At 53.3% G+C, this 27,562-nt stretch overlaps 2 protein-coding genes across 9 annotated transcripts in view; both read right to left on the bottom strand.

The window, feature by feature from the left end:
- Nucleotides 1-1,153, bottom strand: part of AHDC1 (AT-hook DNA binding motif containing 1) — a 63,623-nt gene extending 62,470 nt beyond the window's left edge. The window contains exons 1-2 of one of the 4 annotated variants that reach the window (XM_037033033.1): nt 1,120-1,153; nt 336-433 (exon numbers count right to left, since the gene is read on the bottom strand). In XM_037033033.1, the coding sequence (XP_036888928.1) occupies nt 336-433; nt 1,120-1,135 (114 nt within the window). In that variant the 5' untranslated portion in view covers nt 1,136-1,153. Of the gene's footprint in view, nt 1-335; nt 434-667; nt 1,022-1,119 lie in introns of those variants that run through there. The other 3 variants (XM_037033036.1, XM_037033034.1, XM_037033035.1) reach the window with 3 other exon arrangements.
- A 6,672-nt stretch (nt 1,154-7,825) lies between these two features.
- FGR (FGR proto-oncogene, Src family tyrosine kinase) lies at nt 7,826-27,298 on the bottom strand. Of its 5 annotated transcripts, none has more exons than XM_037032862.1 (13): nt 27,101-27,298; nt 19,942-20,005; nt 18,696-18,928; nt 18,112-18,214; nt 17,229-17,327; nt 13,910-14,013; nt 13,478-13,627; nt 12,894-13,049; nt 12,630-12,809; nt 11,996-12,072; nt 11,599-11,752; nt 9,650-9,781; nt 7,826-9,540 (listed from the first exon to the last, which is right to left on the bottom strand). In XM_037032862.1, the coding sequence occupies exons 3-13, from the start codon at nt 18,913-18,915 to the stop codon at nt 9,332-9,334; spliced, it is 1,584 nt and encodes a 527-aa protein (XP_036888757.1). In that variant the 5' UTR covers nt 18,916-18,928; nt 19,942-20,005; nt 27,101-27,298; the 3' UTR covers nt 7,826-9,331. The 5 variants fall into 5 exon arrangements, with proteins under 5 accessions (XP_036888757.1, XP_036888762.1, XP_036888761.1 ...); XM_037032867.1 differs by having other exon boundaries at nt 18,696-18,925; XM_037032866.1 differs by lacking the exon at nt 27,101-27,298 and adding an exon at nt 26,945-27,027.
- Between the last annotated feature and the right edge of the window lie 264 nt (nt 27,299-27,562).

Genomic DNA, 27,562 nt, shown 5'->3' with positions numbered 1-27,562 from the left:
CGCGGCAGCGCTGGGCGCGCACCTCGCCCCCGAGCCGGGGGAGCCGCGGGGCGGCCAGGAAACCCGAGAACCCCCCCTCCCCGCCCCCCCTCTCGTCCACCTCCCCCTCCCCCTTCCCGGCACTGCCTGCCAGGCTTCGAGCCGAGCCCAGCCGAGCCGCGGGCCCCGGTGGAAACAAAGACCGAACGCACCGCGGGCACCGCAGCCACGGGGTCCGGCGGACCGGACCGGGGCGCGCGGAGGGGGCGCAGGGCCCCCCCTGGCGCGCTGCACAAAAGAGCCCGGCCAGCCGGTCCCCAGCGGGGGTCTAGGGCTGTGGAGAAGACGCCACTCACCGGAGTGCTGGGCTGCCGGCTCCGTGGGTCCGAGCCAGGCAAGGGGCTTTGGGGGGCGTCTGTCTTCCGGCGGCGGCAGCGACGCGGGCGCCCGGCTGCTGGGGAGAGGAGTCGTGAAGGAGCCCTGAGCCACCCGCTGTTGCTGACAGCATGGCTCGCGCCTCGGCTCACATTCTCCTCCGCTAACTCCGCTGGACACGGCCCCCCGCTCCCGCGGCGCCCCCCACCTCGATCACTCCTTCGCTCTCTGCGCCCCCCACGTTACCCCCCTCCCGCCGCGTACACACTCTCACAGTCCTGGACACCCCCGCCCCCACCCCCCAATTGCAAACCTGGGAGGGAACGCGCCCCGCGTAGTCTTCCTCCTGCTCCTGCTCCTGCTCCTGCTCCTCCTCCGCCCTCCTCCCTCCCGTTCTCTCAGGCTGTCTGTCTGTCTCTCCGACTGTCTCTGCCTCTCTCGCTCTCTGCCTTTCTCTGCTCTCAGAGCTGGGTGGGAAAAGGAAATGAGGACAGAAAGCAGACGCTGGCTTCGGGTGGTGGTAGCTGGATTCCCTCTCTCTCCCTCCCCCTCCTCCCCTCCCTCCTCCTGCCTTCTGCTCTCTCCGCTGCGAGAGGGACTGAGCGCAGCCTGGTGGGTGGCTCGCTCTGCCCGCCCGCCCGCCTGTCTGTCTGTCTGGTCTGCCTCGCTCGCTCACTCCCTCCCTCCGTCTCTCGCCCTCGCCCTGCCTGCCTGCCTCTCTCCGTCTCCGCCGCCGCCGCCGCTGCCTCTGCGAGCTCGCCTTACCTTCGCTGCTCACCATCCGGAACCCCAGGGGGGAGCGCGCGCGTAGCACGCCGGGACTTGTAGTCCCCGCCCCAGCAGCACCGCGCGCGGGGCGGGCGGAGCCGCGCCGCAGCTCCGACGGCGCGGCTCGGATCCCGCAGCGTTTCTGCGCCCTAATCCCTTCAGCAGGGTCGCGTCCTCGCTTACCTAGGGGTGCTCCTTTTCCTCAAGGATTGGGAACGTTTCCCAAGTTTCCTGTCCCATGCAAGGGGCTCTGGCTCGAGGGAGGTTGCGGGAGGGAGCGAAGGGGCGGGGTCTGAGAATGGAATGAAAGTTGAGTAGTGGATCAAGGGATTAGCCAAAGACCTGAGACTTTCTGGGGCGTCCCAATTAAATGGAAGAGAAATGGATGAGAAAAGAGGATAAATTCTATGAACTTGGGGACGTTCTCCCTTTATGAAAAGCTGTCTTACTGAGTAAAGTGCAAGGGCTTGTGCAGGAGGGATGTTCCAGAAAACTCACAACCCCACCAGAGCCTCCTCCTCATTCAGTGACCCCGTCTCACGCTGAGCTCGAGGTTTAGCTACCCCTCCCACCCCAACTCATAGTTTTCCTTGAAGTCCAAGGGCGACAGGGGCACAAAAGTCCTGGAAAATCCACTGATAGCGCGAGCACGCGCCCGCTTGCGCGCACACATGTGCAAGTGCACACGCATACACTTCCAGAATTCGACTGAGCGTTTTCATTGTGTCAGGAAGCAAGATTCAAATTCAACAGTTAAAAGCTCCTGCTGCGGCCAGGGGGCTGGGCTCAGCACTTTCACCTACCTCCTCTTCAGGTCACATCTGTTATCCAGCCCCTAGCTCCTAGCTCGGGGGGGCCCCCTGCCTGGCCCATCCCCGCAGATGGGAATGTGCACCGCCAGGGCCTGGTTACCAAGGGGAGGTAGCTGGATAGCCCAGGAAGAGCTGCTGCTGCTGCCATTTACTGGACACCACAGGGCCCTTGAGTCCTGCAAAGACCTGGTGAAATGGTACCCTTAGCATTTCTAAAGATGAGGGCACTGTTAGGCCCAGGTCCCCCAATTAGGAAGTGGTAGAGCAAAGCCTACTGCTTCACCTCTGAGCCATGCAGGAGTTTGTGACTCCCCAGGCCTTCGTCTGATCTCCTCTCCCAGTGTCTGTGTGTGGCTCACAGAGGACACAGAGATGAATAATGTATGGTCACTGTCCTGTCCTCAGTGTCTACCAACACCAGCTCTAACTGGTCCTGAGCTAGTTCTGCTTCATCTGTGTGTCTGACATTTCTTTGCCCATGTCAGCTTTGTCTGCTTTGCCCCACGTTTGAAGTTCCTCCAGCACTACCTTTGTCCTTGGTCCACCTGTTTCTGACTCTTCCTTTGGCCCTGTGGGGTAAGGCAGGGTAATGGTCAGCATGTGGCAAAGGCACATGGTGACATTTTGCCAAATGCAGCTTCCTTTCACCACTTTCCCTATACCTCCATCTCTTCCAAGCTCCTCTTCTAGGAAGGTCTGGAATCTCCAGAGGGCAAGAGAAGGGATCTGGGTGAGGGCACTTTTTGTTGGCCCTTGGAGAGGGGAGTGGCAACAGCAGTGGGAGAGGTCCAGGGCTCTAAATGTTACACCCATTGCTCTGGCCTGGCCAGCTGGACAGGCATCTTTTGGGGAGCAGCTTCTTGCAGGCAAACCTTAGGTTTCAAGATGTGTGCATTGAATGGGAAGTCTTATAAGGTCAGATACTAGTGAAGGCAGTGGTTAAAGTTGTTAGGGGCCCTTTGCAGCAACAGAGTCTGAGTCTAAAGTTATCACAAATAGATGAGGCTTTGGCATTGTGCCCTAGTTGGTCCCTCACAAGACAGATTTTAACAATGGGGAGGATAAAAGGAGCCAAGATTCCCCTTTCTTTTATCTCTCCTCACATCCACATCCCTAACTATTAGGCTCTGCATGAAGACCCCAGCCAATCTGAATCAAGTTTTGGGAAGGAATTAGATGGGGTAATACAGGATGGCTTCAGGGAGTGAGGGAGCCTGGTGGGGTGGGGATTAGGATGAAGAGGAGTTTGGGAAAGGCACAGCAGGGGACAGGTTAAGTGATGAGGTGCAGAAGGCAAGGCCAGTAGGGTCCATGGCCCCTTGGGGAGAGAATAGAAGTTAGGTAGGGTTTTCCAAGCATGCCCCTCCCAACCCAGGCTGCTTCAGCTGTCCCCTCTGCAGAGAGAGAGAGCGCGCGTACTGTTAACCACCAAGGTGCTGGGCAGCACTAGAAATCAAGTTTTACAGGGTTTCACAGTCATGTGGGGGCTGGTCTTTCTCTTGGAGCCTCTCCAAATTGTTTTGAAAGGGGTGTCCCCAAGACAAACTCAAACTGAGTTTTCCTATGGGCTGTTGCTGCCACCTAGTGTCTAATCTTCATGTCAGCCTTGCCAGCCACAGTCTAAAAGGGTTAAGGTTAGTTACCCAGTCCTTAAAAAGAGTGTGGGACTCACCACCCCAGGGCTGCCCTGGTAAGCTGCTGTAAGCTCCCTGAGAAAGTAGACTTGAAGGAGGGGACCCAGGTTCTGGAAGAACCTGCATCATCCCTTTCCAGTTCAGCTCGTTCTAACCACTTTTGTTTCAATGTAAGCAGAAGGTGGTACAATTAGACCCTAGGAAATAGAGATGAGAATCTAGAAATAAAGCTGTGGAGCCTCAGGGTTTCGAGGCCATGTGGAATAGGAACCAGATAGACCTGGTTCTGATTCTGCTCTTGTATGTCCTTCACCTCCCTGAGTGTCAGTTTCCACATGTATAGAAGAGTAATCCCTTCCCTGTGTCACAGGCAGTGCTTGTAAAAAACTCACTGAGCACATAGATGTGAAAGCACTTTGAAAACTGGCAAGGGCATGTTGAGGGGTTATTGAATCGTATAATAATAACAACAATAACTGAGAAGTCACAGCAGGCTGGAGCCAGGCCCCTGGGGCTCACGGGAAGGGCAAAATAAAGTAAGCCTTCGGTGAAGATGGGTACTGTCCTCCCTGGCCACAGAAGTTCTGGGGCAGGACCCCTCTTGGAGTTCTCTCAGGAAATGTATAGATTGCTAGAGAGAGATTTATTCCTGTTCACAGAAGGGGAAACTGATTCTGAAAAAGGTTATGGACCCGTCCTAAGTCACTGAGCTACAGATCCAGGAAACAGGCTCATTGGACTGGAGCCACCATGGCCTTGGTTTTCCCCTCCTCTGGATGAGAACAGCTCAGAGCTGGGGCCCAAGAGACCATGGAAGCAGAAAGCCCCTCCTCATTGTGGTACAGTGGGAACTAAGGCCCCCAGGCCCCCATTATCCCTCCTCCTCTGCTGGCCCCTCTTCATTCCCCCTCCCTGTGAGTCCTCCCACATTCCTCCAGGCAACAGGAAACCCCAGCTGCAGCCCAGACTTCAAACAGCTCCTCCCTCTGGGCAGGGGGTGTGGGAGGAGAGGCCAGAGGCTAGAGGGCAAGGGTCAGCTTTGTTCCTGCCGGAGGTGATGGGGGACCTTGGGGGAGACAGGGGGCAGGGTAGGGCCCCTGTGTGTGTGAGTGTGTGTGTGTATATGAGGTGGGGGGAGAGAATTCCTGTGTGTCCATCAGGGTGTGTAGGGTTCTGTCAGCTCCTTGGTTTCTTTTCGACTTGTGAACCTGAATTATGTGTCCGAGTGTATATCAGAGCGTGTTTGTTTATCTGTTGGTGCTCAGCCGGGGACCCCACCGACATGTCTGTAGGCGTCATCATGTGCCTGGTTCACAGGCGTGCTGTAGGCATGTGTCCTGTGAATGTGACCTGGTGTGGCTCTTTGTATTCAAGAGGGGTGTCCCTTTCCCACTTCTTCCCCTCTCATTCTTCTGTCACATCAGTCAGCAGAGCGTTCCACTTAGAAAGTGAATCTGACTTTGTTACTCCCCTGCTCAAAACCCTTCAGTGCTTCTCATGGCCCCCAAACTGAGAATCTTAGCCCACACGCATGGCAGACCAGACTCGTGACTACCTTACCATCTCCACCTCTAGTTTCAAATTTTTCACCCCAGTCACACCTACCTAGTTGTCCCTGCCTGCAAGGTCCTATTCGAGTCTGGAAATGCCCTTCTCGTTTCTCTATCAAACAAAACTTTCACTCCTTTTGCAAGTCTCTGGTGAAGCAACACCTCCATTGAGAAGCCTTCCAGACTTCCCCATGCCCAGCTGAGTTATGACCCTTCCCCGTTTACCCACATTTTCTGTAGGGGTCTGTCCCCTTCATCCTCATCACCATTACTGTGAGCTCTGAGAGCAGGACCTAAGTCCTATCCCAGAGGAGTTTCCTGCAGTTTTAAAATGTAGTACCCACACTGACAACTAGAGGGCGGATGGACACCTCTGCCGGACTTCCAGGCAGTGGGCTGTGTGGGTGTGTAATGGGTGAAAGGGAGGATTTGATACTATACCTAGGAGAGAACTACTGGAGTAGATAGTGGGTCCACCCAGCTCAGTACTAGAACAATGGGATCCAAGATGGACTCAGCCCCCAATAGGTTCTAAGCCCCCTAGATTTCTCTCTGACTTTTTTCCACAACTCAGGGGCCATACTCCCAGGCCTTCCAACTCTCTTACTTCCAACCTTCTTCCATGCCTCATCTGCACCCTCAACCCTCCCATACATAATTATTTGCACTTGCCTGGCTTGACCTTGCTCTGCCATACTTCTGGGCCTTTGCACATGCTTATTCCCTCAGTGGGGGATGATCTCACCCTCTGGCTGCTTCATCAGGTTTTTTTTTTCCCCTTCCACATCCTCCAAGAAGTCTCCCTTGGCCTTCAGATTTGACCTTGCCCCTAAGTGTCCTAATTGTTTACTGTTCTGCCTCCTGGGCAGGACCAGTCTACAGGAGATATCAGTAAATATGTGCCAAATTACTAAATGACTTGGTTCTTTTACAAATACAATCCTCAGCATATATGGGGCTACCCCAGACCCCTATCTGCCCCATGCCCTCCCTGGGCCTGACTCTGAGTTAGTATTACCCTTCCCCATGCTTCTCCATCAAAAAAAGGAATGCGATATAGTGAGGATGAATGAGACTTCGAAGTCACACAAACCTGGGTTCAGATCCTGATTCTGCCAGCCAGCCGTATGACCTCAGGCAGGTGTCGTAGCCTCCCAGAGTCTTTGTTTCCTCTTTTATGAAACAAGAATAATCACACCGGTGCACTGCCTCAGGAGGATCATATTAGATGATGCATGTGAAACACCTAGCATTAGTCAATTAGGTGTCCTCCTCCCCCACCATGAACTTGGAAATAAAATTGCCCTCTGAGTCTTAAGCCAGTAAAATCCACATATCAGGAGAAGAGCCAAGTGGGGGAGTGAATGAGGCGAGAGATGGTTCTGTAAACGATTGAAGGGTTTTGTGAATGGTAGAAACCGCAATCAAGGTGACCTGCCTGTAATCTCAGGGAGGCAGGGTGAGGATGTGATTGAAATTGAGAAAACGGGGGCCTAATCAATTGCATGTGCTCTATCTGAAGGGAACAGAAGGATGCACAGAAAAGGGGGTGCAAGGGAGAATTTATTCAGCTGCACCAGAGAGAGGGACAGGGAACCAGTAGATACAGGGATTCCAGGCTCAGGAGGCTCTGGTCTCTGCTGAGCATAAGGGCCCAGTGAACTTCATGTGGTTCACTGCCCTGCTGGGCCTTCATTTTAACTCAGCGGGCATCCAGATACCAGGCAGAGAGTCCCACCAGGCAGACAAAAATATTTTGGTCCCAGGAAAAAAACCATAGAGACTAAGAGCACTGATTCTGGAGTCAGAGGGTCTGGCCCAAGTCCCTGCTCTGCCAGTTATGTCTTATAACCTATTTACTTCATTGTGTGCCTCAGTTTCCCTACTGGTAAAATGAAGATACAGGAGTCTTCTCCTCATGGGGTTCTGTGAAGATTAAATGGCAGCATGCATTTAGCAGGATACCTACTATAGAGTAAATAATTTGTAAAAGGCAGTGACAAAGAGAGCTAGCATATATGGGGTATTTTATTGCCATTTCACAGATGAGGAAATTGAAGCTTGGAGAAGGTAATAGCTTGCACAAAATCACAGAGCTGCATGGTGGAGGCAAGACTGACAGCAGGCAGTACAGCTCTGGAGCTGTGCTCTTAGCTGCTTACTCCATGGCAGAACACTGGGACTCTGGCTTATACATCAGGCTCTTGTGAATTTGATTGGCTGGAGACCATGGCCCTTGAGAAGCCTTGGCACCTGAAAGTTTGAATGTGCAGAGCCAAGGCTTCCTGTGACCACCTCTCTAAGGAGCCACTTGGCCTCTCTCCATCTTATTGCTCCCATTCAGCAACCTCTAGCACAGGACTAAACACTGGGAGCTCTCAATCTGCACTGGACACCTTGTGCCCTTTTTTTTAGGTCACTCACCTTGGGTTTCTAGGGGGATTTTTCTACCAAAATCTAGAGGGAGAAGGATATTCCAAACATCCACATGGGGCAGATATGATTTCTTCCTAAAGCCAGAGGCAATGAGGTCTATTAGAAAGATCGTGGGCCTTGGCGTGAGACCAGGGTTCAAATCCCCTGTCTGTCACATATAGCTGTGTGACCTCTGAGCCTCAGTTTTCTCATCCTAGAACCAGACTCAGAACTAGATTAAATGGTTGCAAACATATCTGGCACTCAAACACTGAATAAATGAGTTACTGTTTTTCTCTCCAGCCTGCCTGTGAACTGCTCCAGGATAGGGACTGGTCTTGTTCATATTTGTGTTCCTGAGGTCCCGCAGGTCCTGCCTAGCAAAGGGCCCTTCACAGGGTTAACGCCCAGCAATTGTTTGCCAATTGCAGCAGTGATTCCCAGCTCCCACCCACTTTCCCTGTTCACCTCCTTGGTAAGTCCGGGGGTCAACAATTTCCTGACAGGAGCCGTGGGCATCCTTATTCCCTGTTCCCCTTGTTTCCACATAGAGGCACGTCAGCTGTCAAAGTGTCTCAAAGGGGGACCCAGGGTGGCAGAATTCCTCCCAGCACAGGTGCATGGATGGTTGTTTATCACCTCTAACCCCTGCCCACCGCGAGACAGTAGGAGGCCCTAGCCATTGTGACAAGCAAAACTGCCTCCAAACCGCTCCAAAAGCCCCCTAGGGGACAGAGCTGTCAAAGGAAATCAGAAGAGCTAGACTAACTCTCAGTCCCACCCTCCGTCTTCTTTTGGGGGAGCTGCAGAGGATCCACTGTAATCTTCCCCCCATTGCACCTTTTGGGGGAGGTCTTCTGCTGTGCCTGTGATGAAGAGTATATCTGTAGAAATCAAGTAAAGAATTAGCAAACCCACACACGTTGAAAGTCACATTAGTAATGAAGGGGACATTTTGATCTCCCATTGCCTGTCTTGTGTATCCATCTCTCAACTCATCCTAAACTCATGTAGGGGCAAGCAGGACTTTTGGGTCCCAAAATCCCCCTTGGACACCCTGTGCTGAGTAGGCATTAGGCACTCTCTCACATTCCCTTCTTCCCAGCAGCCGAATCAGCCCCACTCACCTCCCACTGACCACCCACCACCCCTCCCAAAGGAAGGTATGTTCATGGCTCAAGGACACGTGCTGTCGTTTTTCTTATTTACAAAATTAATAAACACACATGTTTATTAATAGGGAGGGGGTGAACCCTCAGTACCCCTCTCCCTCAGTCTTCGCCTTGGACTCCAGTCCTGAACTATAGTGTACACCCAGAAGGAAAGCAATCCAGCAAAGTCTTTTCCTCTCTTTGTAACTTATAGACACAAGAGAATTGAGAGGGAGGTGAATTCTGGGGTCCTGGACTGGGGTGGGTTGACAGGGTAGGAATGCAAGGATTCAGGGGCAGGGAAAGTGAGAGAAAGGATATACAGTTTTATAAATAACTAGACAAGGTCTAAGCATTTTTTTTGGTGGGGGTGGGGCGCAGGAATAGGGAGACTAGAGACATGTAGGGTCCTAACTTGAAAAGAGAGAAATAATGCCTTGGGCCAAACTTGGTGAGGGATGATCTCTGAGCCTCAATTTGCCCGTCCTTAAAATGAGTGGGTTGCCCTCAACAGCATCAGACCAGCCTGCTTGCTCTGCCATGCTGGGACTCCATAGGGTTCTAAGCCTGGGGTCTTTGGGACCAGAGCCCTGGGGATTGAAAAGGGCTGGCAGGTACCCCTAGAGAGGTGGCGATGCCCAAACAGGTTATGTCTGATCCCCAGGCTGGTACTGGGGTTCTGTGGAGGTGAAATAGTCCTCTAGGAAAGACTGCAGGTACTCGAAGGTCGGCCTCTCCTCTGGGTCCAGACGCCAGGTCTGCAACATGACCTCGTACAGGGATGCTGGGCAGCCCAGGGGGCATGGCATGTGGTAGCCATGCTCCACCTGTTCCAACACTTCCCGGTTATTCATGCCTGGAGAGTGGGGCTTCGTCAGTCAGGGGGTCTAGCCCCTCCCAAAGAAGCAGCCAGGAGGAAGTCCTTCCCCATGACCACCATTCCATCTCCCCACCCCCCAGCTAACCTGGGTAAGGGACTCGGCCCTTGCTGATGAGTTCAGTGAGTAGGATTCCAAAGGACCACACATCTGACTTGATGGTGAATCTGCCATAAAGAGCAGCCTCTGGGGCTGTCCACTTGATAGGGAACTTGGCCCCTGGAGAGATGGGAGTAGAAGGGAAAGTTAATGAGGGGGTCCCTGGGAACAGCTGGATTAAAAGAATGCTGTCTTTAGTATCAAGAACCTCGAGCACAGAGGTTTCTGGGCATGACAGAGGGGACCCACTCCCCACAGCCCCACCAGAATCTAGCCAGCACATTGTCTAATAACTTATGTCTAGTATTATATGTCTAGTGTAGTGCTGGGCACTTTACAAACATTGTAATGATTCTCATAACAATAACATCTAACACTTGTACAGTGAATCTTCACTTCATGTCTTTAATAGGTATTTGGAAAGTGTGACTTTAAGTGAAGCAACATATAACAAAACCAAATTTCACCTAGGCTAATAATCGATAAAAAAAAATAAAAGTTAAGTTCCTGTGGCATATTTCAAGTCACAAAAAATATCACCAAACTTCTAAATAAAGACCCAAATACTTCTAATATTAAACATTGAGATAAGTGTGAGCTGTACATTCATTTAAGAAAGATAAATAAGCCCTAACCAGTGTGGCTCAGTTGGTTGAGTGTCATCCCATAAACCAAAAGGTCATGGGTTTGATTCCTAATCAGGGCACATGCCTGGGTTGCAGGTTCGGTCCCTGGCTGGGGCACATGTGAGAGGCAACTGATGAATGTTCCTCTCTCACATAGATGTTTCCCTATTTCTGTCCCTCCCTTTCTTTCTCTCCAAAATCAATAAGCATGTCCTTGGGTGAGGATAAAAAAGAAAACAGAGAGAAGAAAAATGAATAAAAATGCGTAAGATAATTACTTTCCAACTGCTTATTCCAGTTCAGGGTTGAGGGTGACCAGAGCCTCTGCTGGCAGCTCAGGGCCAAAGCAAGACCCACCCTGAAGAGGATGCCCTTCCACTGCAGGGCACACTCATACACACTCGGTCAGACAGGGATGAGGTGCACATGCCCATTCGCCTCATGTGCACAGCTTTGGGGTGAGGGAGAAAACAGAGGACCTGGAGAAAGTCCATGAATTCATGGGGAGAACATGCAAACTCCACACAGACAGTGGTCCAGCTGGGACTCAATTTTTTTCTTATCCATGTTACAATGAAATGATGAACAAATGGACATTATTTGAGGACCTGCTGTATAGACTTGACTACATGCCAAGCACTGTCCTAAGTGATTTACATGCATTAACTCATTTAAACCTTACAAACCCCCGTGAGATACATGCTACTGTATTATTATCCCCACTGTACAGATGAGGAGGGGGAGGCAGACCACACAGCTTACAGGTGATTAAGGTTCACGCCCAGGCATTCTGGCTACAGAGTTCACACTATCATACTTACTGTCTTTCCTTTCTTAATTTTTATTTATTAATTTGAGAGTGAGACGAAAGAAGAGAGAGAGAGAGAGACCAATTTATTGTTCTACTTATTAATGCATTAATTGGTTGATTCTTGCATGTGCCCTGACTGGGCATCAAACCCCCAACCTTGATCTGTCAGGATGACCCTCTAACCAGCTAAGTTACCTGGCCAGGGCCTATGCTTATTGTTTTTCACTTGAGAATTATAGGAATACCTGGCACATGGTAGGTGCTTAATAAATATTTGTTGGCTTATTGTTGTCTGAATATTTTCATTTTATAGATGAGAAAAGATAGCTCACGGAAGTTAGGTGACTTGCCCAAGGCCACATGGCTGGTAACTAGAGGGGCTTGGATTTGAACCCAGGGTTGCCTCTTACACTACATCAGGATGGGAGTGTCCCAGATGGTCTGGGATGGGGAAGGGTTCCAGAGTATGTGAGGCCCCAAGGTGGGATGAGGCAGGACACCTTGCCGGGGATGGTACTCATCATCCTCAATGAGACGGGCCAGCCCAAAGTCGGCGATCTTGCACACCAGCCGCTCCCCCACGAGGATGTTGGCTGCCCTCAGGTCACGGTGGATGTAGTTCATGCGCTCCACGTAGGCCATGCCCTCAGCTATCTGGGGCCAAGATATGGAGAGATGGGAACACCATGGCTATGTGACACATCATTTAAAAAACCAACTTTCTAAACCAGGACACTGAGGCTCAGAGATAGCCAGTTCCCTGCCTCAGTTTGCAGCTGATGCAGTGGGTGGGGCTGCAGGTCTAGGGTAGGTTAAAAGTTTAAGGGCTCTAGGAGGGATCTGTGGAAGGTTAATAGGAGAGAGGTCTGAGAAATGAAGGCTGCTGCCCCAGTTTACCTGGGCTGCCATGTCCACCAACTGGGGCAGACTCAAATCCTGGCCATCTTGGTCCTTGAGGAACTCCAGCAAACTACCTGGGGAGAGGAACCCAGAAAATCAGCAGCAACACCCTGCCCCCACTCGTAGGCCAGCCTGTCTCCCCTACCCAGAACCCATCTCCCATAGCCTGCTCCCTTGCTCCCAGCCCTCTCACTTAGATCTTCCCCCATGTAGGGTCCTGCTACCTCAGTCCTTCACAGATCCTGCCCAGGCCCCACTCCCACAGACACCCTGCCCCTGCTCACATCTTTTCTCTCCCTAGGTGCCCCCTCCAGCCACAGGACCTGACCCACTCAGCCTCTGTCCCAGACCCTTCCTCATTACAGATTCCACCTTCACTTTCCCAAGCCCCAATCACCGGCTGACCACACCCACCTGGGGTTCTTTCTTAAGACCCCACCTTGTCTGACTCAGCCCAGACCCCACACCCAGCGCTCACGTGGTTTTACTTCTCTGTAGCCTCACTCGGTTTGTGCCTGTCCATCGTGCTCCCTCCCATCACAGATCACCATCCGAGTCCCTCCCCCAGAGACATCTTAACTTTGCCCCAAATCCTGCCCGGCCAGACTTCCCTCCCTGAACCCCTTCTCACCATAGCACATGAACTCTGTCACAATGTAAATGGGCTCCTCAGACACCACAGCATACAGCTGCACCAGCTTGTCATGTCGCAGCAACTTCATGATCTGCGCCTCTTCCAGGAAGGCCTTGGGGGACATGGTGCCCGGCTTCAGCGTCTTCACTGCCACCTTTGTGCTGCCATTCCACGTGCCTGCCAGGTGCCCATGGCTCATCAAGATGGGTCCCCTGTCAGCCCAAGTCCTCCCACCCACCCAGGCCCCTGGGACCTCCGTACCCAGCCACACATCCCCAAAGCAGCCAGTGCCCAGCCGGCGCTCGAGCGTGATGGAACTGCGGCTGATCTCCCAGGCGTCCTTGGCCAGGCCCAGCGTTTGTGGCTTCATGGTGGTGCAGGCTGCTGTGAGCAGGTAGCACAGCCCGTCGTTCACCTCTGGGGAGCAGGGTGTTGGAGTCAGTCGGACCAGGATAGCCCACACATTCCTCATCCCACCCCAGCCTCTAAGATCAGTTATAAGGAAGTAGACCACAGGTGAGGTCACAGGTCAGGGTGTGACACCAAGAGGGTTAGGCAATCCCTTGTAAGGACTAGGGGACTTCCCACAGGAGGTGGCCTCCAGCTGAGCCTCTAAGGATAAAATGGGATTCTGACAGATGGACATGGAGTTGAGGATTCCCCACAAAGATGTAGACATGAGACCCTCATGCTTCCATGGGCCTCTTGTCCTGTTTCCTCTGGAATTCTACAGAGCAGTGTCCTGGGCGAGAGAGCCCCCGACTGGGTTCCAGTCCTGGGCCTCCGTCTCAGCGGGTTGGGTCAGAAATCTGCAGCACACACCGGTCCCAAGAGGCAGCCCTCACCCATGTAGTGCTGCACCAGCTCCTGCACCGAGTCGAACTGGGCCCGCGCGGTGATGTAGTAGCCACCCGTGTCCAGCTTTCGGATCTTGTAATGCTTCACATGGTCTCCTCTGGCCTGGTCCCAATCCTTGATGGACAAGGAGTAGGCACCTGTGGGAACGGGTCACTTTTGGGCCTGCTTTCCTCCTCGGCCCCAGTCTGGGAGCCCAGAGAGGCCCTGAAGGCTGGGGACTCTGAAGTTGAACAGCTACATCCCTTGAACCCAGCCCTAGTCTTAGCTCTGCCCCTCTACCCCATTCAGTCTTGGCCCTGCAAGCCCCACCTCACCACTCCTAGCCCCACCCCACCGGGTTTAGCTCCACTGACTGCTTCTAGCTCTACCCTAAAGGCTAGGCTGTCCCAGCCCCTGGCCAGCCACCGCACAGCCCCCACCTTTGGTGGTCTCACTCTCCCGGATGAGAAAGGCTCCCCGGGGGTTGCCTGGGGAGAGCAGCTGCCTCTCGGAATCCTTCCTCCCGATTTTTCCAAAGTACCACCTGTTGGGAAGGGCCAGCAAGAGTCAGGTACACACCAAGTTCAACCCCCAAGTCAGCCTCCTGGGAAGTCACCTCACAAGCCAAGATTCAATGTCTTCACCCACGAAAGGGGGCTCATACACTTGCTTCACAGGCTGGGTGTGAGGATCACAGAAAGGGGGAATTAGAACACTTGGCACATAGTAGGTGCCCAGTAAAGGTTAGGCTTTTTTCCTCTCCGCTCTCTGGGTTTCTCCTGAATTAAAATTGCTAGAACCCCAGTCACCAGTGACCTTATCGGGGTGCCCCCGTCTATCAGTCCATGTCATGGCTGCTCCTCCAAGAGTTCATTTTATAGATGAGGAACTTGAGACTGGGGGAAGGGAAGTGACCCCCCTAACAAGCCTGCAAGCAACTCTCCTTGAAACCCTTTGTGGCCCACCCTGGCTCTTTTCACACCAGCTCAGGCAATCACTCAGATCCCTCTCCCCACACCCACCCGCAAACCCTTTCCTCCTCTGGCTTCCAGAACAACACTCTTTCCAGCTTCTCCTCCCCTCTTTCTCACTGCTCCTGCCTGTGGCTTTTCCTCCATTCTCTTAAATCTGCATGTTGTTCTAAGTCTCAGCTTCAACCTCAGGCCTCAAGCCTTCCTGCTGTCTCTTGAATATTCTTCCTTGGACTGAACTGTAGCCTCAAAGCAACTGTTAAAAGTACGCTGGAGAGATGAAGTGACCACAGGTGCCTTAAAAGAATCAGATGTCTGGAGCTCACTCCTGCCTTTCCCTTCCCCCCCTTCTTACCCCTGGGTGGAGTTACTTTTGCCTTCTCTCTCCTGAGCTCCAGGGCCCTACTTTGGCCTCTGTAACTTGTTTCCTGAGCTGACACAGCCCAGCTGGCTCACTTCTACCACTCTGTAACTTTCTAAATCGATTTTCTTACAATTTGGGGCGGGGGTCAGATGTCATTCAGTCACTAAATTGGCTCATGACCATTTAGGGCTCAATTAAAAAGAGCACAGTTTTCGAATCAAGGGAGGTGGCAGTCTCAGTGAATTCTGAAATTGTCATCCCATACCTGGGAACTAGGTGCATTTTGGGGAACAGGAGAAGACATTGGCAAATGGAGTGTCCAGGAGGGTGGGCAGGATGGGGAAGAAAACTATTACAGGACAGTGTAGACAAGACACATTTCCAAGTTTTTTCAAAGCCTGCCCCCACCCACACCCATGACATAAGCTACTTCCTTAATAATCGATATGATAATAACAGCATTAATTTTGTGTCAGGCTCTAATACATACATGTATTCATTGAATTCTTATAACAACACTGTGAGGTAAGTACTATTATTAACCATCATTTACAGATGAGGAAATTGAGATATCTCAGTGGTTAAGCAACTTGCCCAAGGCCACAAGCTCTTAAGATGTGTTGCTAGAAAAGGAACCTAAGCTGTCTGCTCCAGGGCCTGCACCCTAAACCGCTGCACTATTCTTAACAACCACCCTGCACTAAGTGCCTCTCAGGGCTTCCTGACACTGCCCCCCAAGGTGGGGACACAAGCATGAACCCCAAGAAGCTCTCGTCTTCTGCACCACCACCGCCCCTCTCCTCCGTGCCTTCCACAACCCTCAGTAGATGAAGTCCTCACCCCACTCGAGCTCCAGACCCTGTCCCCTCCCTTCCGCTCAGAGACGCCTCTCCCCCACCAACCAGCCTCCAGCTGCAGCTTCTCCATCCCAGCAACCTCCACCTATGCCTACGTTTCTTCTTTTCCCAAAGGAAACTGTCCTAAATCCTCTCTTGCCATTGACATTCTGTTAACGCTCTCATCTTCCCTTTGCTTGAAAAAGGACTTCATACTTGGATCTCTACTTCCTCATCTCCTACTCCGTCCCAGGCTCTGCTGTCTGGCCTGCACCCACTCACTCAGACAGATCTCGCACAAAGGTCACCCCATTGCCAAATCCAGTGGAAGCGCTGTTACTTCCTCTCGTTTCCTGAAACCTCTCCTCTGCCCTCTTGGCTGATCTGACGTGGCCTGGCCTGGTTTTCCATCGGCAAGTTCTCTTTTGAGGGCAGTTTTTTTCAAAATTGGTTCCTAGGACCAATCTCTCTCACATTCCTCCCTCTTGCCTCACCCCACTATGCATCTTTAATTACCATCTCCACTCTGAAGAGTCCCAAATTTCCGCCCCAGCCCAGGCGCGCCAGAAACGAGGGCTACAGCAAATTAAGAGCTTTAGTGCCAATGAGACGCAGCTGCCCCTCCCTCCGGACTAATTCGGGGCATGGCTCGGCACGAGCTGGGCACCTCTCATGCAAAGCACAACGGAACCTACTTGCTGGCGGTCTCTTCCCTGGGCATTCCTATCCATGGACATTAACCCAACGGGTCTCCCCTAGAAACTGACCTGCACCTACGTTCCTCGCTCTAGCAAATGGCGCCATCACCCACCCAATTCCTCAAGAAGACTCTGGTCCACCCTGGATTCCTCCCACTCCTTGCACCCCAGCAGCGAATCAGCTACCATGTCCTGCTGACTCTCACTCTGCAGTCTCTCTGATCTTTCTTTGTCCCATATATATGTACATGTGCGGATAGATAAAAAATATATACAAGCCTCACTTTCCTCATTGGTAAAACGGAGACAATAGTAATATCAGTGGAGTTATTTTGAGCAGTAAATGAATCAGGGCAGGTAAAGTACCCGTAGTAGTATCTCAAGTACATAAACGGACTCTGTGAGTCATTCCCTGCCTCCTTAATAGAACTAATTCTAAATAATACCCCCTTGCATTTGTTTAGCACTTCACAATTTTTTAAAGCCCACACATTGCTGTTGTCACTGAGAGACAATCTGTACAATGCTTAGCAAATGCACCCAGGTGATCTGGGTTTAAATACCAGCTCCACCTACTTACTGGACATTACTGGGCAGGATATTTCATTTCTCTGTGCCTTAAGTTTACTCATTTGTAAAACAATAACAGTAGTTCCCAACTCCATGAATATACTCAAAGCACTTTGAATAGTGCCCAGCACGTAGTACCTGCTAGATAAGTATCATCTACTATTATTACCATCATTATTATCTTCTTTTATTCTCCCAATGATCTTACAGAATTATAGATAAGGATAGAGAGTGGAGCTGTGACTTGCCCAAGAGGTGACCTTGAGTCTGGACTCCAGAATACTGTTCATAGGGCTGGTCTCCCCTCAACTCTTACTCACTCTTCAGCCTGGATGGAGTCCACTGGGGCCACATAGTTGCTGGGAATGTAGCCAGTTTGTCCAGAGCTGAGGGACCGAGCCTCCCACCAGTCACCTTCACTGTAGGCACAGAACAGGGGTGTCAGCAGCAACCTAGCCCCTGGCGCACTTTGGGGCCACACAAAGGATCAGTGGCAGACTGGCCCTGCCAACCCCTTATCTTGGACACACACATACCACGGCTTTTGTCTGTTTTAACCCCAGTCACTACAGCTGTCCCAGGAGACCGTTCCCTGGAGAAGGAAAGTGTTTAGGAACATCTAGGACTTCTGACTTTCTCCTCTGGCTGCTCAGCTGAGCTGGGGTTCGGGTAGGCAGTGTACAACTAACTAGGTCACTTCCCTACTGAACCCCGCCCTCAATTGCTACACATTTCCTTCTGGATAAAACTCAGACTCTCGACATGACTACAAAAGCCCTGCAGATCTGCTCCCACCCACCTCCCCAGCCTCTGCTCTCTCTGCTCGGCACCTCAGATTTTATGACCCATCTACACTGAACCACTTGGTGGGTTCCAGAAGTCATCATTTTTTCTCATTCTCTCTCTCTCTTCCTCTTTTCTCCCCTCCTTCAATGCTTATTCATTTCTCTAGGCTCAGCTGAGAAATCAACTTCTCTAGGAGGCCTGCCCCGATCACCACTGCCCTGGACACTGTATTTGGTGGTATCTCTGTGCCCATGGTTCCTCATGCTCCCCTCACGCAGTGGCCATCACCCAGGGCTGTTGTCGTCATGCACCTGTGCCTCCAGCTCGGCTGGAGCTTTCTGAGAATGGGGGCTGAGTAGACTTCTCCTCTGGGTCCTGCTCCCAGTCCAGGCCATGCTGAGTGGCCTTGCCACTTACGTGTTGTTCAGGATGTGGAACCTCTCGCCCTTGGTGAAGGTGAGGTCTTCTTCAGTCCGGGCCTCATAGTCATACAGGGCGACGAACAGGGTCACCCCAATCCCTGCAGAGTCAGGGCTACTCAGCCGAGTAGGGCACAGGATGGGGGACCCCAAGGGGCCGGCACCCCTAGCGTCCTGTTCCCCAGCCAGGCACTGTGCCTCCTCACTGCTATGCCCTTCTTCCCAAAGGTCTCTGGAGTCCCATGGATTTCCAACCTGGGCTTCACAGCTTGGCCCCCTTCGATTCGGGACACACACCTTCAAGCCCATCCCTCCCAATCTGGGGAGTCTCCAGGTCACCATCTCCTCTTCTTCCCCACCAGGAAGAATTCCCAGTTGCACGTCATCAGGGTCCCTCTCTCAGAATGGGTCAGAGCAACATCTTCCCCTCAAATCAGGGTTTCTGAGGAGGGCTCTACTTAGAGCTTGTGCTGAAAGCAGGGCTGTGTCTCCCCTGCCACACTGGAGGCTCTTGAGGACAAGTCCTTATCCTCCCTTCCCCCAGGGCCCAGGGAGTGCCTGCCTCCAGCCTACTGGACTCACCTGAGATGCCCCTGACAGTGCCCCCATCGAGGAAGGCGGGGCTGGTGGGCTGAGCGCAGAAGTTGTTGTAGTTGGGGATCTGGACGAAGGAGGACGCAGGTCGGGTCTGGGTAGGGTCAGGGCCATAGCGGTCTGCAGCCCCGTAGCTCCTAAAGTCCCCTTCCAGGCCAGCGTCCTCCTTGGGCCCCGGCTCCAATTTCTTGCAGAACACACAGCCCATCCCACGTGTCCTGCTAAAGAATGGGGGCATGCCTCACTTGGGGGCCCCTGCCAGATACGCTACCCTATGCACGTACCCATGCGCATGTATGTGCACATGCACACGCATAGACCACCAGGTCCAGCTGCCTAGCTGATGACTCTGACACAAGCATGCAGCTTTTCCTCTCAGGTCTGGAGTAGGGGGCCTCCCCAGTGAGGGATGCAGGTGGGGCAGGGCTACCGCTGGATCTCCCTACCAGCTGCCTTAGCGTGTTTGGAGAGGGCACGCATATGCTCAGTGGGGCTGGTTTTCTGCTTCCAAATGTCGCCGGCCTTACTTCTAGATTTGTGCCTCTTATTCCTTCAATATGTTGCATTTCTGGGACTCCTTCAGAGTGCTCGTGTGTGCCTTTTGTGTGTTTCTAAGTATTTGTGAGTTTGTCGGTGGGTATGAGTCTCTGCATATGTGCAGCCTTTTGTGAATGTCTGAGTGCCCATGTATATAAGTGCATGTACATATCCATGTATGTGATGGCTCTGCATGTGCTCGTTTCTTACATGTATGCATGTATGTGTTTCTGTGCAAGAGTGTGTGCCTGTGTGTGTATTCCTGTGCATGCAGGTCTGTGTGAGGAGGCGCCTCTGTGTCTGTGTATCATCACGTGCTTGTCTGTGTGTGCGCTCTGTGGAAATGTGTGAATGTGTCTGTGCCTGTGTGTGTCTCCCCACGGATGCGCACATTATGCATGGATGTGAGGTTGTGAGTGAGTGTGTGAGGGCTGTGTGCCTGCACCTGGAGACTCCCTGCAGAGGGGGATCAAGGCCATTTCCTGTCGTGGGTCCAGCCTCTGGCCTCTCAAGCTGCCTCATTCTGGCTCCCCCATCTGTTACCTAGCAACAGGGCCCTTGTAGGAGGAGGGGTCTGTGAGGAGTTGTGGGACCTGGGAAGGCCACCCAACCCAAGTTCCCAACCCTCAAAGCTGATGACTCTTGGGGAAGGGTTCCTGCGTATGTGAAGCCCTCAGACCCCACTCTCCTCACTCACCCCTCAGGCCCCTGCTCCCTCCGTCAGTGGGGCTGCGGCATGGTCATTGGGAGGAGCTGGAGACCTGAGAGCAAGACAGAAGGACAGAGAAGATGCAGGTTCTGCCAGTGTTCCTGTAAGCCAGCTGCTGGCTCCTGCCCTCTTCGGGAAGCCAGAAGGCCTGGGCTGTGTTCCAGTGTGACTTCTGCCTTCATCTCCCTTCTCACCATCCCTGGTACACTTACACATTCACCCTCACACGGGACACATGCCCACACTGACTCTGTCACATCAGCCCGATACACCAACACACCGACACAGACAGTAATACACACAGCAGCAACAGTCACACACCAATCTTCACAGCATACACTTGACGTGAGTGTGCTCACCACCACCACCACACACCAACACAAACTCACACACAAGCCCAAGCTCTGAAGTACAGTAACATGTACATGCACACCCACAGGACGCCTCTCAGAAAACAGACTTGGACACTCATAGTTTAGAATTAGATCCATTTCTCTCACTGGATTTCTACCAAGCCATGCTCTACCCATTCTTGGGGGGCTGCTAGTTACTGACTCCTAACAACACAGTCTCCTTCCTTTGGAGGCAGCCTCTGCTCCCAGCCTGGGCTGGGTAAGCCCCAGCCACCCATCTGGTGGCAAAGTAAAGGTAGACACCTACCTCCAGAACTTGCTCCTATCCCCACATCAAGGAAAGGCCCGGGTCAGGAACCAGGGCAACTGGGAGTCCCCTGGAGAGCCCACCAATGTGCCTAGCCTTTCCCGGTGACTGTGTCCCCTGAGCAACAGGCTGACAGGTCATTGAGCAAGGGCTCCCCACGCCCTGCCAGAAACTCTCCCATTGCAACACTCAGAGAGGAACTGCCCGGCAGAGCTCAGTTTCCTAAGATGTGAGATGCATGGAGAGTTGCAGGGTGGGGAACACTGACCCAGAGAACACTGATTTCCCCAGAGGGGCCCCAGGGCCCCTGCCTTTCCTTTCTTTCTATTTTTTAAGGTTTTATTTATTTACTTTTTAGAGAGAGGGGAAGGGAGAGAGAAAGAGAGGGAGAGAAACATCAATGCTCAAGAGATACGTTGATAGGTTGCCGCTCACACACCCCCAGCCAGGGACCTGGCTTGCAACCCAGGCATGTGCCCTGTCCGGGAATTGAACTGCCTACATTTTGTTTCACGAGCTGGTGCTCAATCCACTGAGCCACACCAGCCAGGGCTGCCTAGCCTTTCTTGAACCCCAAGTCCAGTTTCCCTCATGGATAACTTCCTCCTCCTGTCTCTGGGTCCTGCCTCTCCTACCAAGCACCACTCACCTCTTCCTCTTCCAGGAAGCCTTCCTGGATCCACCAGGTTCACCACCATGTCTGATGACTCTGTCACATCAGTGCCCTGATCTTCACCTTAGTCCTACCAACCCCTCTCACCCTTCACTGTAACTGTTCTCCTTTGTAAGGCGGGGGGAGCCGGGGGGGGGGCTGGCACCCATGTGGTGAACTGTGAGGCGGGCTGTGGTTGGAAACCTAAAAAAGCCCCTGTTCACCAAGGCGTTGCAGAGATCTTCACCTCAGGACCCCTCCCTTAGGGCAAAACTGCTGTGTTGGACAGGCTCCAGGAGGTGGCAGGGCTGGGAGCAGGGAGAGAATGGAGGTGGGAGTGGCGTCCAGGGGTTTCAGGCACTGAGGGGACAGATGAGGGTAATATGAAAGCAAGGGTTACAGGATGAGGATAAGGGACTTCTCACATGAAGACACATGTGCATCTCAAATGGCACACAGGGTCTATACTCAGGAGCACACAGCTGACACATTCTTGGACACACACAGCACCTCACGCAAAGCCTCTGAGCTCCTCTGCGTGGAGTCTCTCTCTCTCACACACACACACACACACCAGATTCCCAGACACATCTTCAAAGATACCCACACCCCATATACACTCACCTCCAGCCCTCACCCACCTACACACACACAGCCTCTCCCCCAAAATAGCGTGTTCAGAATCCATAGCACTTACTATGTGCCAGCCGCTGCATTCAACATTTTACATACATTATCTCATTTCATCCCCCAACAACCCTATGCGGTAAGTATTTTTATTACCGATAAGGCAACTGGAGCACAGAGAGGTTTAGAAACTTGCCCGAGGTTACACAATTGATACACACTGCTGTTTGGCCCCGGGATGAGAGCCATTTCTTTCCCATGCCTGGTCACAGACACGGGTAATTACAGCCCTTCCCCCAAACAGGCACAGATGCACGGAGCCCCCACAGGGACACAGCCCTCCCAGATGGCGGACCCACACAGAGCTCCCTTCTCCAGAAGACACAAATTTATACAACTTCTTGGGTCCCCACATAGATACAGTGTTGCCACTGAAGTACATATTTCCACAATGTTTTTAACTGCGCCTAACAGGAGCCCCAGGTTCTGCATGCCTGGAATGGGGTGGGGTTGAGAAAACTGTCAGCTATGAAGGAGGCAGAGGGCTCTGTGGGCCGAGGACCAGCCATGGCAGGTCTGATACCACGGGCAATAGGCAGCAGGGTCAGCTCTCAGGGCTTTGCACTCTAGACCTAATGGGGACCAGAGTCCAGGGCTAGGCCTGGCCCTCTGAACACCAGTATGTCGAGGGGGTTGGGGGATGTGGGTTGAGGGCGTGGGGCCCAGGGTATGGCATCCTCATGGCCCAAGGCGGTGAGGGGGATACACTGAGTGTGACCACGCTCATTTGGCTTTGTCGGAGGACGAGATAGGAAGAGAAAAGTTAGAGACCGAGACGGGGAGATGCAGGGAGACATAAGTGCAGCAAGACGAAGAGAAACCCAGTGTGATATGCTGGTATGCTGACTCTTAAAAGGAAAAAAGGGCCTGATTTGTCACATTTTCTGATTTCCATGGTGTAAATATTCCCACCATGGCTGATTTCAGGCTACCGAAGTGACTTCCTGAACACGGGGCTGGAAAGAGATTCGCAGAATCAGCTCCCCAGAGCCAGCACTAGCTGGCTCCAGCATTTCACTGCTAGAAAGAGACAAAGAGAGAGAGAGAAATGAAAAGTAGAGACAGAAACAGGAAAAGAGAAATGATGAGAGTCAGAAAGAGAACTAAAAAAGAAAAGAAGAGAGGCCCTGGCTGGTGTGGCTCAGTGGATTGAATGCCAGCCTGAGAACCAGTTGGTTGCAGGTTCGACTCCCAGTCAGGGCGCATGCCTGGGTTGCAGGCCAGTTCCCAGCAGGGGATGCATGAGAGGCAACCATACAATTGATATTTCTCTCCCTCTCTCCTGTCCCTCTAAAGATAAATAAATAAATAATATTTTTAAAAATGCTAATTTACTGAAAAGCTATTCAGTGTCTGGTACTGATGCAAGCAATTCCCATGCATGATCTCACTTAGTGGCCCTATGAAGTAAGTGTGTTTTATTATCACCTGTATTTTACAGGAAGGTGACTTGACTCTCTTTGTGAATATGCCTCCTGAACACCTGGTTGACAGGAGTCAGCTACTAGAGGCTCATCCAGGTCAAAATCAGGTTGTAGCCTTGACCGGTGCTGTGGCTCAGTTGGCTGAGCATTATCCCACAAAGCAAAGGTCACCAGTTCAATTCCCAGTCAGGGCCCAGTCCCTGGTTGGGCCGTGTGTGAGAGGCAACTGGTTGATGTTTCTCTCCCTCTGTTTCCTTCCTCCCTTTTCTGTCTCTAAAATTAAATAAAATCTTTTTTAAAAAGTCAGGTTGTGGATGTCAGAGCTGAGGTCAACCCTGGACCACGGTGCTTTGGCCTTCAACATTTCCTCTCTGCGGCTCTACCCAACTGGAACCTTGGATGAACGACACAAGCCCTCTGAACCTCAGTGCTTGCAACTGTACCTTCTGTGCAGCTTTGGGGAAGGCTTAAGGAGATGTGGCTCCTGCCCAGCATGCGGTGGCTAAGTCAACCTGAGAACCACAAACGTCATAGTTGGAATGGCCCCCCCAGGGACCATGAATCAGCTCACCCGGATCTTTGTGTAGGGTGGAAATAACTTGCTCGAGGTCGAATAGCCAGATGGGGGATTCAAAGCCAGGACTATTAATTCAGGTCCAGAGTGCTGTTCCTGGCACCGTGGCTGTGTTCTCCAAAGACTGTGCAGGGGAACGTCATATTTCCTACCCAGCTCCTGGGCAACTGAACACATCATCCCCTGCCATATCGAATGGCAGCTGGCCACCCAGCAGGGAGCCCGACTTCCTCCCACCTACTCCTGGACACAGGAGCCCTAGGCCCACACATTCTTTCTTGAGGCCATACTTCCCAAAGCCTTGATGTAGACCCAGGATGTCCTGTTCCCCACTAGCCCTGGCCAAGTATATGGAGGATCTGGAGACAGGTTTAGGAGGAAGTTCTATCTGGCCTGACAACTAGCTTGAGACATTGGGCATGTGAGTTCACCTTTCTGAGCTGCAGTTTCTCTGCCCCCAAAATAGGAATAGGAATAGAAATAGCTACCTCAAGAGGTTGCTTCTGAGCATTAAATGCAGTCAAGCCTCTGAAAGCACCTCTAAAGCTGAGGGAAGAGGAACAGCAGGGCTGAGAAGAAAGAGAAGTTCCCAGGGTGAGGTGGGAGGGCTGAGCTGGCCCAGCTGCCTAGGGGATTTCACCAACAGGGAACTGGGGTTTGGGGGCAGCCGCAGGAAACCACCATCCTGCAAGAGATCTGGCTTCTCCTCAAGACTCTGGACTGTCCATGGGGAGGTCAGGGCTGGGGGAGCAAGGGTCAAGTCTCAGTGCCACGTCACCCCACTGTCACAGTCACCAAGTCCTGACACCCCCGCCCCCCACTGAAGGCTTTCATCCCTCACTGAGACCTTCCACCCCTCGCTGAGCTCCACTGCCCACAGTGAGCCCTGACCTCCTTCACAGAGGCCTGCACCTCTCATTGCATCGCCAACCATCTCATGCCAGGCTTTCTGGAGGCCTTACCATGCTCCACCCCAACACCGGGGGGCACAGAAGATATACCTTAATCTGGGACTACTACCCTGGTGTGTGGGGGAGGGCGGGGCAAGGGTGGGAGCAGGAGAGGAGGGAGGGGACCTCTTTGTCACACTAGCTTTATGGTCCTGAGGGTGTCAGCTGAATTTTCTTCACTTCTTGTGAGTAAAAGAGGTTTTTTGGCTGCTGCTAGAAACACACCCACCAGATCCTGGGGATGGGTGAAGCAGGGGTGGTCCTGAGGGGTGGGGTGGGGCTGAAAGAATAAGAGTTTACGTTCCACGTTGTGGCCAGACAGGAAGCCCCCTCTCCAGGTCCAACCTTAGGCCAGCCGGGAGGGCCCTGGCTCTCACCTCCCCAGCTCTGCCCCCCCCACCCACCCAGCCTCTCAAGGTCTGGCCACTTCCTTTCCACATCAGCCCCAGGTAGCTGCAGAGAACACCCAAATGCCCACGCGTGGGCTTACATGCTGATGCTTGTTCACTCAACGCCCAAACCCTAGTCATAAATACTCTCACACCCTCATAGCCACTGGGATCAGGAGCCAGCCATGAAGCCCATGGAGCCCAGGCCTTCCACCACTCCCCCTCCACCCACTCAGGAGGGCTCCCTGGGATTTGGTGGGGATGAGGGGGGACCTCAGGCCTCAGCTCTGGCTACTTCCTTCACCATGTCAGGGACAAGACACCCTGGGCCCTGAGTCCCTACCACTGGCCCTGTCAGTCATTGACTCCCAAATCTCCATCTTCCCGTCTGTGAAGTGGGAACAGAGCCCTGTTTTTCCACAACCACCGCAGGTGGAAGGAGGCCACAGGACTCGGGATGCTGGGTGTGGCACCAGGGATGTTGAAGATCGGTCTCAGACTTTTTGACTTTCCCAGTATGGACCCTCGACAGATCACAAACATTTATTTATTGATTAGAGGTCAACTGTGTGCTGGTCCCTGGAGGCCATGTCAGGCTTTCTGGAGCTCCTACATGCTTTTGAGAAGGTGCAGGGAAGGGTCTCCAGATCAGTGATAAATAACCCCTGACCTCTCCAGCACACTTAGCAAAACCTGCTTTCGGCACCTGATTCTCCAGACTACGGACGTGATGAATTACGCGATTTCCCCCCATAATTCAAATGAGGAAAATGAGCCCCATGACTAGCCTACAGTCACACTGCGATCTAGAACCCAGTCTGGCCAAGTCCCAGAAACTACAGATCGCCCACCCCAGGACCCCTAGACGCGGACCACCGTCGCTGCACTCCTCTGTCCCGCGGCCCTGCTCCGATTGAGGACCCAAATGGGAGGGAAGCGGAGACCGGAGTGGGCTTCTACGAGGGCAACGCGCCACGGCTGCGGCCAAGCAGAGCCCGGCTCCGCTCCTCCGCCCTCCCGTTGCCACGGAGACAGCCCCTCCCCGCAATCGCGGTCAAAGGCAGGATTTCCGTCGGGGCGGCCAGCAATTCCCGGATCCCGAGAAGAACGTGGACCGAGACCGCTACGGGGGGCAGGGAGGGGGCACCCGGGGAGGCCCATCCCTGCCGAGGGCGGGGACGTCCCCAGGAAGCCGCGACCCACACCTCCGGTGCCTCGGAGAAGTGTCCCTCACACCCCCCGACCGCCCACCATGCGGTCGGGGGGGGTGTCTCCGCTCCCCTAGCGCTTCAGGCTTCACCCCGACGCCTGCCGATTCCGGGTGGGGGACTTAGGGGGTGCCTGGAATTGCACCCCGCATTCGGCATCCTCCAGAAATGGTTCCCCTTAACCCCCTGACTGCCTCCCCTGACCCCCCAGATACCCACCCAGCCCCCCGACCTGGTTCCCTCACCCCGACCCCGCAGCTTTCCCCCCAAAGGCGCCCTCGCTTTCCAGGGCCCTTCAGTTTCTCCCCCAGCCCCTTTCGGAGGCCCGCTAGTCCCTCTCCCAGCTCAGCCTTCTTCCCAAAAGCTACCAAGATCACTCCACAGTGTTTCTGGGGGACCTGCCTTCCCCACAGACCCTCCTGCCTCCCCACATCTGTTCAGTCTTACTCTCCAGGTCTCCTCAGTTTTCCTACTTTGCTCCGTTCCTGGGTGCGGCCCCCCTGGACCTCAACTGCCTCAGCTACCCTCCCTAAAGTCAGGCTCACCGCCCCCCGCCCCCCAGCCCCAGCCCTTCCTCTTCAGCCCCGCCCGACGACTGCCTACCTGGTCCCAGCAGAGGCCGCTTCTGCCGGACCCGGGGTGAGTCAGCGGGGCTCCCAGCAGCCAAGAGCACCTACGTGAGGGGAAGGGGAAGCAGAAAACTGGGGTGCTGCCCGCTTCTGACCGCTGCCCGCTCTGGGCAGGAGGAGGAAGCCGTCTTGGACTTCTCCTATTGCAGCCACAGCGGCGCGACGGCAGTGGCGGCGGGGAGAATTTACAGTCACGCCCCAGCCCCAAGCCAGCTGCCCGTAGCGGGGAGGGGCCCTCAAGTCACAGGCCGGCCCGCCCGCCCCCACTTCCCACCTCCCCTGGATTACCGGGGGTCAGCTGTCCCAGCCCTGCCCCTGCACCCCAGCTGCACTCTGCAGACCCGAACCTTCAGCACAGCCTTCCCCAGGGCCCCTTGCAAAGCACCTGCTCTTTCAGAATTGTTGCATTTGAGGTTGAGAGGGGCTTTTCTCCCCC

This window comes from Sturnira hondurensis, unplaced genomic scaffold (genome assembly GCF_014824575.4).
Source record: "Sturnira hondurensis isolate 20B ecotype Veracruz unplaced genomic scaffold, ASM1482457v3 Scaffold0021555, whole genome shotgun sequence".
NCBI classification, from domain to species: Eukaryota; Metazoa; Chordata; class Mammalia; order Chiroptera; family Phyllostomidae; genus Sturnira; species Sturnira hondurensis.
This window is presented reverse-complemented; position numbering and strand designations above follow the sequence as displayed.

Coding starts and splice junctions, on each gene's coding strand:
- FGR (XM_037032862.1), bottom strand. CDS start 18,915: ATGGGCTGTGTGTTCTGCAAGAAATTGGAGCCGGGGCCCAAGGAGGAC. Junction 18,215..18,695: donor CACTGTCAGGGGCATCTCAG/GTGAGTCCAGTA, acceptor CTGACTCTGCAG/GGATTGGGGTGACCCTGTTC. Junction 14,014..17,228: donor GACTCCATCCAGGCTGAAGA/GTGAGTAAGAGT, acceptor CCTTCCCAACAG/GTGGTACTTTGGAAAAATCG.